Source organism: Crocodylus porosus, unplaced genomic scaffold (genome assembly GCF_001723895.1).
Source record: "Crocodylus porosus isolate Cpor-Errol unplaced genomic scaffold, CroPor_comp1, whole genome shotgun sequence".
Classification (NCBI taxonomy): domain Eukaryota; kingdom Metazoa; phylum Chordata; order Crocodylia; family Crocodylidae; genus Crocodylus; species Crocodylus porosus.
The window spans coordinates 2,452,450-2,468,328 of NW_017728927.1; the positions used below are offsets into that span (position 1 = coordinate 2,452,450).

Sequence of the window (15,879 nt, forward strand, 5' to 3'; positions counted from 1 at the left end):
AGGGCGGGGGCCGGCCGCGGGACCCCGGGGCGGGGGTGGCCGCGGGGACGGGGCAGGGCGTGCGCCGCGTCCTGCCCCGGCCCGAGCGAGCCGCTGGGGAGGGGGCTGTTGCCCTCAGAGCCACTCCTGCTCGTTGCCAAGGCGGTGGGGACAGGCAGCGAGCGAGGGACAGCACCGGGGCGCCCCCTTCTCTCCGGCTCCCCGGGTGGATAGGATCATGCGGATGAAATGGGCACCCAAACACTGGCAAAGGGGACTGCCCCATGAGCCCTCTGTGCCAGGATCCCACCCTCTTTCCCACTGGGTGGGAAACAGCTGGGGTGCACAAGCCCCCGAAAGCCAGACACAGAAATGTCCTCTGAAGGATCTGTGGGACCCCCCCTGGCGAGTGGCCTGGAGCCCCCGAGGGATACCACAACTTGCAGCCGGACCTGGCAGTGGCTGGATGTGCCACGGCGGAGTGAGGGCTTGTCTGCGTGGGCAGGTTTCTGTGCAGGAAGATGCCGGCATCCATTCGCAGTGCGATGGTTACCTCGTATTGACTGCCTGTGGAAGTGGAGGACTCCGTGAAGTGTTGGGGGGGCTGGTGCAGACTGACTGCTGTGTGCTCCAGCTTACTGTCTGCTAACTTTGCTGTGTGGACATGGTTTGGGAGCAGAGGGGGCTCTTGTGGGCTCACTGCCGTTTGAAATGCTAACATTGTAGACCAGGCCCTTGGACTAGTCATTTGATCTGGTGCAGAGGATGGGTTTGGATGCCTGTGGTTTTCCAGTTAAATGCTTGTGGGAGATGTCAGTCAGGAGTCTGGATTCTTACCCTGGTGCTCCCACTGCCTCTCCAGTTTGTGCCTTGTGTAGTTGAATTATTTTGCCTTGCTAAGTGTGTAGGTCACCCTTTCTCAGTTGCTGACCACAGTGCACTGACCTGCCTCACAGGCCTGGCCTCAGAGTGAGCCATTTTGTCAGCTGAGTTGGTTGAGATCCTGAGATGACAGGTTTTGTGGGTGTCCAATGCCCAGTGAGGACCGTAAGAAGATTTTTCCACTGATTTTGCTAGACTAAAATCAGGCTTTGGGTGAATACGGTATATTATCATCTCCTGTTTCAAAGGTGTGTACCTGGTTTAGGAGCATCAGTTCCACTGACCTCCAGTAGGACTTGCATGTTAACAAGGTGCTTCTGAAAAATTCACCTCTGCTGTTCTTTGCTGTCTATCTCTGATATCAAGGGAGTAGTGATGGGATGCTGTTAGTCCTCCCAAAAACCCCCTGGGTCCCGTGTGATTTGTGGGAGTCAGAGCAGCTGAGCACACCAGTGTCCTAACGAGGTTGCAAAGGTCATGATGACAGTAACACCCTGAACTATGGCAGGTCCTTGAAGCCATGGTAGCAATGAACAGCAGGCAGCAATCTCAGCTACCGCTCGTTTACAAGGAGTTGTTTTATGACAGGACTTCATTTGTGGCAGAGTGACTCGCAAATGGATGCGCACATGGGCTGAGCAGATGGTCCTGCCTGTGTTTCCTCAGCAGATCTAGTACAATAAACTTAAGTTCAGCAGTGTCTGATGTGGCATTCCTTTTGCAGTCCCTGGAGCCTCGCCCTTTCTCCCAGGAGATGTGGCAGGTCCAGGCTGCCCACGTGTGCTGGGGCATCGGTGTTCTTCATTTCCAGCTGGGCTTGACCAGCACCTTCTGCCCATCACACTAGTCTTATCTTATGTCGTTTTCCAGCCTCTCCCCCTGTCCTCTGAGTGACACGGACAAAGACAGCTGTTCCCGTTCGGTTTGTTTTCATGGATCTGTGCATTCACATATTACATAGCACTGGCTGTTTATTTTCTTCCTTTTGACTGTGATGTTTGGCCCTTCTGTTTTGGGTCATCAATCCCATATTTCTAGCCAGGGCTTCTGAGGGAATTTAGGTGGGCAGTGGACTCCTGTTACTTCATTATGGTGAATGTAGGTAGCTTTGCTCATGCTGCTGGGGTTGCCCAGGGACATGCAGTATTTTGAAGGGGATACGGGTGGTTTTCTCCATTTACTGGGCACATGCAGCCAGTAGGGCTGTTGGGTGCATGTCTGCCCATTACTGTTTCCCTCGGCTGCACCTCCTGCTTCTCATGGTACATCCATGGAGTTGACCGCATGACATGACATGAATCCAGTGGGCTAGTTCAAAGGCACTTTAAGTATTTTGGGTGCAGCCTTGACATAATCCATAACCATTATTACCACAGTTTACTGCACAGATCAGGCCCCGTGGCTTTTTAAATGATTTATCTTGGGTATAGCCATATCAAAACACAAAGTTTTCCTGTCTCTTAGCCCTGGCTTCAAACAGAAACTGTTATTTTCACTAAGAGACGGTTTCAGAAAAATTGAAGATGGACATGATGCTCCAGAGTTTTCTGTAGAAAGTTTTTTGTTACATGTGATATACACAAGTACCTTTTAAGAAAGTCTGCCACAGTCTGCACCTTGTATATCAGTGTTTCTCAACCTGTTGGTTGTAAGAATATATGAAAAGTTGCAAACAAAGTTTAAAAATGGATCAGCGCACTTCAAAAATGGATTCTTCTTTAAAGGAGAAAAATGTGGGAAACTGTGGCTTTTCCTTTGCAGGCTGGAAGAGGTCTAGCCTGCAAGGGGCTGCTTGGGGCTTCTTCTTCCCCGCCCTACACAGTGAGGGGTCTGCGGGTCAGGAATGAGGGGCACTAGGTCAGGACCGGTCATTGCTGTTTACAAATGGGTCCTGGTACAAAAAAGGTTGAGAACCACTTCTGTAAAAAACACAGACATTAGAATTTGAATTTATATTTAGCAGGAGGGAGGAGCAGTCTACTGAAGATGCCCTTTTATGTATGTGGTAGAGACAGCAGAGGAAATACAGCAGACATCCCAAATCTTGTCTTTTTAAAATAAAATGTTGGTGAATTTTGTACCCATGAAAGTAAAAGTGCTGATAGCTTTAGTTTTAACAAGAACAGCACAAGCTGATCATAGTCACTTAAGAGTGGGAGGATGGTCTTGCAATTAAAACACCAGTGCAGCACTTTGGGGACTCTTCCTAGCTCTCTCATTGACTTCCTGTGTGACCTTCGGAAAATCACTTTAGCCAGATTGTTAATGGATTTTTAAATATTATTTTAATTACAGTTGAATCTTGACCAAGATGTAACTCTAGGACTTGGATGTGATTTATAACTGTCACAGGAAATTGCGGTTGAATTGATGCTGTTCCCAGGTCTCCGTGAGAGATATGGTCACACATCCTGTCCCCTTAATTGGTAGCTTCTCTTTTCTTACACAGTGAGCAAGTCTGCTGAGACTCTTCCAGGGAAAGGTGAGTAACAGGAGTCTGGAGGGGAGAAAGGGGCAGGGAGAAAATCAGTGCCCTGTTTGGACAGCTTTTTGCCTTACCTGAAATTATTTAGGGCAAACTCTGGAAATAGCATTACGTTGCTTAAAATTAAAGCCCGTCCTCAGGCTGGCAGGTGTCAGGCAGGTCACTTAGAGTTATTTGAACATTGCTAAACTGGTTTTGTCTTTTTCATTTTATTCCCCTTTGCTTCATCACGGATATCTAAAAGGACAGTTGGAACCAATAAATGAGGTGAGTTAATCTGATGATTCATTCCCTGTTTTCTTTCTGTCCAGAGAAGATGGTCTTGAATGTTCTGAATCTTTTCTAATGTCCTAGATAGATATGGATTACCAGATTCCTGGGTTTGTTTATAGAAAAACCATGGCGAGGGGGAAGGAGTAAATTTCATCTGTTTAAAATGGATGTGGAAAAACATCTCCTTGATGTAGTAAGTATGTAGCCCTTTGTGTCTGTCTTTGCAGCCCTGTGTTCCTAGGAGGGAACCTGCCCAAGTTTCTGCCTGGTGATACAGTACTGCAGACCTGACACATTTCAAGAATTTTTAGTGAACTAAAAAACCCCCTCCAATTTGTGGTTTATTAGGGTTCGTTGTATTCCGGCAGGGGCATCAAGCTCACCTTGTGCCCTGGGCCTGATTGGGGCCATAGGGCTCCTAGCAGGCCAGATTTCTTCCAGGGCACAGGATGGTGGCATTGGGGCAAGTGGCTGCAAGCTATGCAGGGCATTTGTAGTAGTACGTAGCCGTGCAAGCAGTGCTTGGCCAGGCAATGCCAGGGTGACCAAGGGCTGCATCACGCAGCCCTTGCTTGCCTTTCTGCTGGCATGCGGTAGGCCATGCCCACTACTAACCATGCCTCCTGGTCTAATGGTAGCCCGGCAGGCCTGATGGAGATCTCTGCAGGCTGTATGTTTGGCATCCTTGCATTATGGATTATGGGATTCACCTGAGAAGGGAGCCAGATTGAGAGACTGTCAGTCCTATGCACTGTTCTGTGAGCCTTCCCACAGACCCCAAGAAGGGGACAGGGATGGGTGGAAAAGGGATGGAGCCCTGGTACTTATTCCCTCTCCTCTCACTCCAATCAGACCTTGCCTGCTATGGACAGAAGGGGGTTGCTTCCTTTTGCTTGTACTGGCCAGCAGCAAGTCTCTGCTGTTCTGGAGCAAGGAAGGGAGAAGAGGAAAGAAATTGTAACTCCTTTAAACATTTCCATTGGGATGTTATTGGTGTAATGCAACAGTGCAACACCCCTTACGTTTGCTGTGTGGAGGGTTATGTATCTATAATATAGTCTGTATGTAGCGAACCACCAGCACCGCTGATGGTTATTGCTGTTACCATGCCAAATTAGGCTATCCAGGTCATTTCTGCCCAGGGCAAGTAACTTGCTTGTTACTAAAAGCAGTAGGGTGTCTTTTTCCCCTGCAAATTAATCACTGTGGTAAGGAGCAGGCACGCAGATTTGTGCCTAGGCTGATGCATCTTTATGACCAATCTATAAGGCTGCAATACTGTGCATTTATGTGGAGTGTATGACATCACCTGCTGACATATCATCAGTATTAAAGTGTATCCAGACTGTTGTGCTAGTTTTATTCAACTTTAAAATGCTTTGCGGAATAAAATTGGGATTTTTTGCTAACCTCCTGTTTTTACTTCTCCCTGCTGTACATTTGCTTTTGTATTTGTTTATTTGTTGATGCAGGTGAATACGTCTGTTTCCACTCCAGCATATTGTTCTGCGTTCATGTTCTGTAAATCACTCACTTGCTAACATACATAATAAGATATCGTACAAAAGCAAATACCTGCAGTGAATGTTTATTTCCCTGCCTATTTATGGCTTCAGTGAGATTGGGCCAATAACTGTGTGGCACTTGTCTGTTTATATAAATGGACTAAATGTAGTTCCTAATGTTCTGTTGTAGACACAAAAATGTAAATACAGCTGAGTATTATTTCTTGCTAGTGATCAACTGGTTGTAATCTTGTTCTTTGGTTTCCAATGGCCTCAGGGTCTGCTCGCTAGAATCTCGGATCTCTTGCTGTGCAGATGGACTTGTAGAAATTGTTGTCAGAAGTGTTTCGACTGTAGCTGTTGTCAGTCGAGTGAGGATGAAGTTGAAATCCTGGGACCTTTTCCGGCTCAGACACCAGCCTGGCTGTAAGTTTAGATGTGCATTTTAAGGAAAAATTATCTTCAGTTGATAACAGTGTGACAGAAGTAAAAGTATTTTAGCAATGTGAGGACATAAACTTGCCATAGCATAAACTTTAATACTTTCCAGATACAGAAGATGCCATACACCTGCTTAATGGTACCCTAAAATAAGAGTTAAATGGAAGGAATGTGTTTTAGGAGGGAAAATGGTATGTGTAGCTAGGATCCCACAGATCCTTTTAATACAGGTAGTCTTTGAAATAGAGCTGCGTTAGTCCTTAAAGGCAGACATTTTCTTGCAAACCAGAACAGTAAGTTGGTAATTGGTCCAACATTTTGTCTTGCAGAGCGCAAGACATTTCATTTAAACCTTATATCATCTTTAAAGCAGACTGTATTGTTTTGAGCCCTTTTAAGTCTTTGAGTGCTATATCTTTCTAGTTTCATTTCATACACATTCAGGCTGGAAGGGACCCTGGAGGATCATTGAGTCCAGCCCCCTGCCCCAGGGGCAGGAAGTCAGCAGGGATCATAGGATCCCAGCAAGATAAGCATCCAGGTGTGTCTTGAAGGCGTTCAAAGTGGTGCTTGAACCACCCCTAGCGGCAGTCTATTCCAAACCATGGGGGCTCAGACAGTAAGCAAGTTCTTCCTTAGTTTGATATGAAAACAAATGTTTAAGGAGATTTAAATTAATTTGTATGTTAACTTAGTAAACTGGCTGTTTTGGGTACATGGGATGCTAGCTTTTTTGGCAGTGGGGAGTTATGGTCTATTCTACAGATTACCATACTCTAAACACCAGATAACTGTCTGGATGAAAAAGGGTGAAGACAGGACCTAAGCCACTCATTTGTTCTGTATAAGCTTGTCACCTGCATCTGTGCAGACCCTTTTAGAAAATGACTGAAATAGCTTTTACCTTTAGCTATTTACAAGACAAATCTCTAGTCATATGAGGACCTAGCTTGGCTGCCTTAAGCAAAATTGAATATCTGCTACTCAGGAAAACTTGACCAAAATATTGACTAGGCTTCTTTTAAGAGTGAAAAAGGGGTCTTGGAATTATTGTGATGTAGCCAAAGTAAGGGAGAAATTTTCCTAAGCTCCTGGGTGAGAGCTTCACTCTGGGATATCTTCATTTCAATGAGGCATGAGCTCCTAAGTCATTCAGGTGTTTTTTGAAAATGTCCTCTTAACCAGTAAATAGTTAACAATAATGCTATTTAGCTTTTATGGTGTGCTTTGATTGGCATCCATTTATAGAAAAGACGGCATCATTATTGAAGCAGAGAGAGCTGAAATGACTTGGCCAGAGTCACTCAGCAGCCTGTTGGCAGAGCCGGGAGTAGAGCTCCGAGTCCTAGTTTGATGTGTTCTCTGCAAGGTTGTAGGGCCTTCCATGAAAGCATGTTACTTGACAATGAAGAGTTAAACCTGCAATATGTTCAGGGACTGCAACATGTGGGGTGCCCATTAATTGCTTCCTTAATGCATCACACTGTGCTGAGAGGCAGGGGGACAGATGGTTAGACACATGATCACTCCCATCCAGTCCTGACCGTTTCCTTGCTTTTATTTCTTGTCTGTCACATCTCTACAGTTTGCATGCAGATGCTACATAAAATGAATTCTTTTATGTTTTAAGTGCAGCCTCTTCTTGCTTTATTGGCTGTTTTGCACTGGGATAGCATTATGGTACAGCAGGGTTAGATGACCTATGTAATGGTTTTTAAGCGCAGTTTTTTAAGGGCCTGCTGTATGCCTAGAAACTGATTTACCTGCTGCTAATGGAAATTGGAAATAAAATCACTGCTAAATAAGGAAACGGTTTGTGCAAGAGAACACCATGATGCGGGCGTTTTATTGGACACAGAAAGCTATGCTGCAGAAGCAATTGAATACTTATCCCCAAGCAGCCATGCTCGTCATCAGGAGGACATAGAGGGGTTCTGGTAGAGGGCACGTAGCGGGGATATATCCACTGGAGACTACAAGTGGCTGGTCTTTGGCAGTAATTGACACTGCCTGATCTGGCCATAGTTTTTGTGCAGTGCTTAAACTACTTCCTCTGCCTCTATTTCTTTCTGGGCACTCAAACACAGGCAAGAAGCTAGGCAAGGATGTCCTATAATTCTAGGACTGTCTGAAGCCCCGGACTCTGCAGCATACAGAGAGTGTTACCTCTTATGGACTCCTGAAGTGCTGCCTCCAGTCTGTGTTGTTGATCCGCACCAGTTCTGCTCCCCATACAATTCTTTGGAGCTAATTTTTTCGAATGAGTTAACAATGAAAAAAAGTTGTGTGAAACAACTAATGGGTCAAATTTTGCAAACCTTTCTGATGCTGTGGTGCATTTGCTCATGCCAGCAGTCCTATTGGGAAACATTCATGAGTATTTTTGCTAATCCCATAATTTAAAGTATGCCATTTCAAGAAGCGGGGCAGCAAACTTCTGCACTTGCTCAAATTGGCTGCTGTCTCCTATTATTTTAAACGGGGCCAAATCCAAGACACCTACAGCTAAGATGGCAGCTCTTGTGGCCACTCTGCACCTGTAGCCAGGGCAGGAGACAGCGATAGAGCAGAGCAATGTTTAGTGGTGGCTGTGGGGACAAAGAGGGAAACAGAGGAATCTGAGGAATATGCTGGTAGGGAGGACAGATGTGACTGGAAGAAAATGGGGATATTCTGGGGGAATGTGAATACATAGATGACTAGGGTATGAGACAGAAAATGTGCTGAGGGAGAATGTTGGAAGGATGGAAAGGATAGACATGGGAAGACGAGTTCCTTCCCTAGTAGCTAATGGGAAGGCCACACTTTTGTGCATGCAGTTAAGGTAGAAATGTTCACGCAGACAAGTAATGACTCAACACTGAGAACAGAAAACAACTGTTTTCATTAGCATAATATCAGGGTGAGTATGTTGAGAAGGGAAGGAGAATACCTGATATTTGAATGCTTGGAACTAGCAGCACTGTACTGCTTAGGGAGGCATGTGAGTAAGAGTTGGGGATGAGGTTCAAAATGAGGTATTTTAATGGGTAAGTTATTTTTAAATCACTCAGAGGGCCAGTTAACACTAATTGATTGTGCCTGGGAGCTGTTCAGACACTGTGGTGGACCATAATAAAAAAAACTTATGATGGAAGATGAATTTAAAAAGATCCTCATGCTGCCTTTAGATACATGCACTGAATTTGGGGAGCAGTTCAATGTACTGGATTCCTTCTCCGTTACTGAGAGTAATTAAAAATAAATCAGGACTCCTAATTCTTCTGTGCGCCCAGTAATCCCATCGATGCCATTTAGGGTGTGATTGGTTTTTGGTTTTTTTTTTCTCCCTGAACCTTTTCATGGACTTCATGTGCCAGTTAACAAACTTGTTAATGTCTACATTTATTAGTCCAGTGGTTTTCAAACTTCCTAAAGTCACGGGACCCTTTCATATCACTTCTGCTGCTGTGGAACTCCTACCCCTATCCTGAGGACTGACATGGAGCCTGGTGACCTGGCTTGGCAGTGCTCACTGCCGAAGGCTTGCTCTGTCATTACCCCAGTCTTGTTAGAGAACCCCTGATGACCTACTGTGAAACCCCAAGATTGCATGGGATACGGTTTGGAAACCACAGTATTAGTCCATCTCTGCATTGCACCTGCTAACATCTGTGAGAATCCAAGTATGCTGGGAATGCAAGATTGGGCGCCAGGGTTGCCAATTTAAGTTCTTTTCTGGAGACGCTTGATTTTTCTTGCTCCCTGAATCATGACAGCTTTAAAAAAAAATTGCCTTGCTGAAACAAATCTAATTATATTGACCTGCACACATGGTAAGTCCTTATTGTCATTCCATAATGATTGTTTGCTTCCTAGCCTTGGCAAAAAATTGGCAGGGAACTGGGGTACTTGTCAGCTATGCATGTTGTGAAATACCCAACATAAAAACTCCAAGATAAATGCTGTGTGTTCTGTGAGATTAATTTGAAATTAGAGCTCAATTCTTCTTCTCAGAGGTTCTGATTAAACAAGAACCGAGCTATTCTAAATGGAGCCAAAGTTTGAGTAAAAATGATAGTGGCTCAGTAGCAATTTCCTTACTAAAGGTCATGTGTATGTTATTAACTCACTATTATGTTTGTCTGTTGTAGAACATCCTTAATGCTTTTTTATCCCCTCCTGATTTTTTTTTTCTTGCTCTTGCTTTCTCCCCGTTCTGCGTGCTTGCTTCTCAGACAGAAGTATAAGCACTATGACCCCAATGCTACATTTGGACACTCTAACCTGCACTGAGACCTGAACAAGTTATTTTTATGTCTCTAAGCTTATATCCACTTGCAAGATTTGAACAACTTTAACAGTTTGCACCTATTTTTGAAAACTAGTCCCTTGCTCCCTTAACATATGCTTTAAATTTGATATGTTTTTTTTCCCAGGGGTTGTGAAGCTTGGGACTGTTCAGATTTGTAAGCACTGCTACATATTTCCTGATTTCTTTATTCCAGATTTAGGGCCAGAGATAGCTTCAGATCTGGAATTCCTTCTGTGGTTGGCATTTGATTTGGTGTTGCCTGCTTCTTATCACTCTAATACAGTCACAGTTTTGAGGCAAATGACTCCACATATTCAGTTTCTATCTACCATAGCCAGAAATACAGAAAGAAGGAATTGGGAGCAAGTGTAATGATCATATCTGTTTGTTTGCTGAACTTTGGCTGCTATCTGTTGCAATTTTTCTGAGTTCTCATTGTCTTGTGGCTTAACCAAAACATGCATTTAATCTTTGGTGTTTTCTGTATGTCATACAGTACTGTTTAGTTCCCTGACTTGAGCGGGGTAACACCAGGCCTTCACTGGTGTAACTGAAATCAGAATCTTTACTTTGCAGTCGGTGTCTTCATTACTGTGGGCTCTTGCTCTTCTCTGAGCTGAACCACTGAGATTTGATTTGTTGCTTCATGTGAGCCCTTGCAGCTAGTGGGAGGTTCATGGTTTTCATTGAACTATTTTATGTAGAAGTATTAAATTGCAATGTAAATTGTGCATGGATTTTTTATTGTATTCTTATGAACCTTTGGGCATTTTGAGCCTTCTTGCAGGCTGTGCACCTCACTGATGCCGCCTTATTTAAATTCTATCAAAAAAATGTAGCTGAATTGTTGTCCTCCCAGGGACACTTAGCTGTAGGAAAGTGGATAATGAAACAGACAGGGAGTTTTAAAGGAAGGAGTTTTATGTCCATAAATCATATTTTATTGTCTCAAATACCCAAACCTTAATGATGAATTTACAACAATATTTTTTAATGAGCGCGAAGTTTTTGATGGATGTGAAAAGATCACTCACAGTTATTTTCCATGTAGGTTTATTCCTAATGAGCCATAGTTTCAGAACATAACTATAAATATACACTACTAGTTAACCTTACACATTTTCACCAGATAGATGACCAGAGTGCTAAGGGCTCAGGGCATTCATGTTTGAAATATATAAGTATACCTGTGTAGATGTGTGTTAAATTGCATTGCTAATACAAGTCAATTTTTTTGCTTGTATGCTTCTGTCCAAAAGAGAGAACAGTGGACTCTGTAGAGGACTGAAGTCTGATATCTAGTCTTCTGTTTTCCAATGGGAACTAAAGAATGAGTTGTAGCACCCAGGTTTCTGTTTAGACGATTGGAAATGGGGTTTTTTTATTCTATTTGTGATGTATCTAGTACTCTTACTGGACTCGTACATCCCATGGCCTGTCCTTGTAACAGGATAAGCAATCAGAATGAGGAAAAAGATGGAGACTCTGATAACACCACCAGCGAGCCACCTCCAACTCCACAGGATACTTCCCCTGACAGGAGGCGGTCATCATCAGATACTTCACGGTCCACTTATAGTCTTACAAGGCGGATTTCAAGTAAGATTATTATGAATGCAGTGTCAATGTAATTTTTTTGTGTAAATCAAAGCTTGGGTTAGTGACTGGTCTTCTGCCTTTTACATAGAAATTCTGGTCATGCCTAAGGTTTGATTTGCATTTGACTACAATTTAACAGTTCATTGATTTGATTGATTAAAATCCTGTGTTATTCCATAAGTGGAAAAGGGTAAAAGGAGCCAGGCTTATGTTTTAACAAAATGCAAAGGATGACTGTGGCAATCACACACCAAAAAATGGGCAGAGGTGAAAATCTATTTGATGTCCATACTTACATTTCAGTAAAAAGAGCTCCAGTCATGGGCCACAGTTTTATTGTGCAGTTGGGCAACCACAGAACAAGAACAGCCCATGCTCCAGAGAGCTGACCATCGACAAGAGGCCATGATGACATCTTTCCAGCTACTGACATTGCTATTTGTTTATTTCTCTTGTTTAGGTCTAGAATCGAGAAGGCCAAGTTCTCCACTAATTGACATTAAACCTATTGAGTTTGGAATTATAGGAGCTAAAAAGGAAATAGTTCAGCCAACTATCCTGAGAAAAACCTATGCCCCAGATGACTACTTTAGAAAATTTGAACCAAGACTTTATTCCCTTGATTCTAACAGCGATGACATGGACTCCTTGACAGACGAGGAAATCTTATCAAAGTATCAACTGGGCATGCTGCATTTTAGCACACAGTATGATCTGTTGCATAATTATCTAATAGTGAGGGTAATTGAGGCTAGAGATCTGCCTCCTCCAATTTCCTATGATGGCTCAAGACAAGATATGGCTCATTCTAACCCTTATGTCAAGATATGTCTCCTTCCTGATCAGAAGAACTCCAAGCAGACAGGAGTAAAACGCAAAACGCAGAACCCGGTGTTCGAGGAGAGATACACATTTGAAATCCCATTTTTAGAAGCCCAGAGAAGAACTCTGCTTTTAACCATAGTGGATTTTGACAAATTCTCACGCCATTGTGTCATTGGCAAAGTGTCGATGCCGTTAAGTGAAGTAGACCTTGTGAAGGGTGGACACTGGTGGAAGGCCCTTGTTCCCAGTTCTCAGGTAATGGAATTTATCAGAGGTTTGTTGCCACTATGTTCTTACTCTGTATGATTCCTTTTCCTTTAAGGAGTTAACTAAAGTGCTAAATAGAGCTGTTGTCACCCAAGAAGCACAGTATCTCTTGGACTGAAAAGACACTGGCCATGTTTTGGGTATCATTCATACCTGTGTTACTCTGGTACACATTCGGGAGGCCCCCCCCCTGCGTGCACACGCACACACACTGTCTCTCTCTCTCTCTTCCCCCCCCACCCCCTCCCTTTTTTATCAGGCTGGCCATTTGGGCTGCCAAGGAAGATCTGCAGCCAATGGAGAGGAGAACAGAAAAACCTCTCAGCATATATAATAGAAACTGCCACAAGTTGCTTCGTGAATTGGCAGCTTCCAGGAAGACCTTTTCTGTAGATATAGCTAGTGGGTGTGCAAATCCTTATATCTGTGTGAGGATAAATCCTTCTCTGCAGTGGGTTGTGCTCACTGCCAGTGACTGTAGAGAAGCTTTCCTTCCTGGAAGATGAACACTCTTTTGACTATCAACAGACCCCTGCTTTTGCAGGGAGTCTTCGGCCATTGATACCTCTTTGTTATGAGCTGATACCCAGAAGACCAGCCCCCTTTAAGAAATGTTGGCTATCCTACCTGTAATAGAGTTATTCTTGGTGTGTTTCTGGAAAGATTGATAGAGAAATATATGCCCCAAATTAATAGGAGGCATGGGATTTATTTTCATTGCATTTTTGAGAGATGTTAAACATGCAGTATAGGGAATCTGATAGCAAGGATATTTTGCATGTGTATATGTTTAGATCTTGACAAAGGGCTAGGTCATGCTTTGTGATGTACTGAGTGGAAAGGGCAGGTAGGCTCTTTCCATATCCCCTTGTGAGCAGCAGTGCAGGGCAGGGTCTCTTTCTTCCCATTCCTCACAAGAGTGTTGGGGAAAAACACCTGGCCAGTGCAACAACCCAAGTATGGCAGTAGGATGTAATAGTATTCTCCAGCATCCCAGTTAGCAAATATGCTGTGGCCACCAACACATGCTAGGCAAGGTTCATGGTACCCTGATAAAAAAGGGAAGGAAATAATACATTACTAGAACTCTTTTTGGACCTAACTGTCTTGCATTGCTCTGTTCCCATCTGCATTGCTTAGCTCCACGTGGTAAGGACAGGAGTTTGCCTTGAGTAAAAGACTCTGTACTGTTCAGAATCGGTGTGATACTTTTAGACCTCACCAATTGTGGGACTGCAATTAGGCAGTCTTCATACAGCTTCTTTCAGTTTTTCATACAGCTCTGTCTGATCTTTCTCTGGTGGCTAACTGCTTCTTACCAGAAGGCCAGGTTAGCCCTGGTGAAGAAATCAGTCATTTGCTGAGCTCTCTTGCACTGGTGCACATCTGAGTCAATTCTGTTGACTTGTAGGGATTGCTCCTGACTTACACTGTTGCAGGTAAGGTCAGGAAGCTGGTGCTTGAGTTCAGGAAGCTGCCATGTCTGTATACAGAACTCCAAAGCTGCTGATTCTCCCTCGTGTCCCACCCCGTGTAGGCATCTGAGCATAGGGGTTGGAAAGTGTCTGCTGCTGTCTTCACCATGAATGTATATGTCTGTAGGTGATTATGCAAGGGGCTCTTTGTTTTTTGTTTTCCCCAAGTATTTGATTGCAATAGAAATGGCAACATTTTCTTTTTGGAATAAAAATAGCATTATGGGATTGGGGACAAAAGCAGCCAGATTCCAAAAAGGCTGTGCATATAAGTGAATGAGACCAGACATTACTAGGCTCATCTTATAACCTATGCCTTTTTCTCCTTCGTCTTTATTAACAAATGCCTACAGCCACATCCTGTCCTCAATTACATTTGTGTAAGTTCTCACTGGAGTGAGTTGGCATATCTGAGGGCAGCAGGCCAAAAGATGCACTTGTTATTTATAGCCACACAACCCCTTTGTGACCCAACATTTTTTTTCCAGCTTGCCTTTGGCATGAGTAATGTTTTGTTGTTATATTATCATTATCTGTATTAGTAGCATGGGCTCATGTTCACTTTGGCGCCTTCTAAAGCTATTAGAGGCCCAAATGTACAAAATTGGCTTTGGGTCAAACTGAGTTCAGCCTTTGACTGGAGTTTCTCCGTGCCTTGCAGATATGGCTCTAACATGTCTGGTGATAAGGGTGTAACTTCTAGCTGGTCTGCAAACTACTCAGTCAGATATGGTGCTGATATAACTCGGTTTAGCTCCTTTGGCATTCGTTCACTTACAACTCACAGCCGCTGAGAGTCTGGCCTGGAGGCTGTAGTGTCTCAAGCTATCTCTCATTAGTGAAGAAAATATCCTGCATCCTGGGGTCTGTTGTACTTCAGCGTTGGTTAGAAGTCTACCACAGACTCCTGTTACTTATATTAGAATGTGGTCCTGTTGATACACATGGGCTAAGTTTGTCCCATGTGGGGCTGGATTTAAGGAACTTCCCCCACCCATGAATCTCAGTGCAATGGCTGAGTTTTGTTTTTGAATTGATCAGCCAAGTTCTCAACATAATGGCCTCCACTGAAGTGAAGTAGGTACAGGTATGGGTAGGATTGTGTCCTCTCTGTTCTTTGAAGGGTGTAGGAAAGTCTGCTCTGACCCATGCTCTTACTGTTTCTGGAGGCCCTTACGCCCACCTGGTGTTGACTGCCAACACTCTGCCTCTGCCGTGTTTTCCTGCCACTCTGCCCAGATGTATGTAGGAGAACAGAGTAGAGGGCAACTGTAAATCAGTCTTCTGTGGCCTGGACCATGCACATCCCTGACTATAGAGCAGTGCTTTCACATGTGTTATATTATGAGCAAGCAGGGTATGTACTGCTCTCACCAAGGCCATTGATACCAATGAGGCTACTGGGGCGAGGAACAGAATTAGTGTTGGAAAACATCTGTTATCAGCAATTAAGGTTACTTCTATTTAGGGGCATGCACTTGGACATTTGCGTTAAAAAATCTGGATTAAACCACAGCAGTGCTGGGCATCTGAAATTTCTCCAGGCCTCTATGTGTTGGTAAGGGAGGGAAAGTGGCACTGTGGTGATTCCAAGTTCTGTAGCTTCTGTTAAGTCATAGATTTCATACAGTCCATAGGCATTAGGGCTGGAAGGGACCTCGGGAGATCATCGAGTCCAGCCCCCCGCCCAAAGGGCAGGAACTCAACTGGGGTCATAGGTTCCCAGCAAGAAAAGCATCCAATTTGCTCTTGAAGGTGTTCAGTGTAGGTGCTTGAACCACCTCCGCTGGCAGGGTGTTCCAGACCTTGGGGGCTCGGACAGTAAAGAAATTCTTCCTTATGTCCAGCCTGAAA

At 44.1% G+C, this 15,879-nt stretch overlaps 1 protein-coding gene across 1 annotated transcript in view; it reads left to right on the forward strand.

The window, feature by feature from the left end:
* The window catches only part of SYT17 (synaptotagmin 17), a 72,441-nt gene that overhangs the window by 555 nt on the left and 56,007 nt on the right, over positions 1-15,879 (forward strand). Inside the window, exons 2-5 of the mRNA XM_019542111.1 lie at positions 3,515-3,613; positions 5,402-5,550; positions 11,310-11,458; positions 11,919-12,538. Of these exons, the coding sequence (XP_019397656.1) occupies positions 3,515-3,613; positions 5,402-5,550; positions 11,310-11,458; positions 11,919-12,538 (1,017 nt within the window). The remainder of the gene's footprint in view (positions 1-3,514; positions 3,614-5,401; positions 5,551-11,309; positions 11,459-11,918; positions 12,539-15,879) is intronic.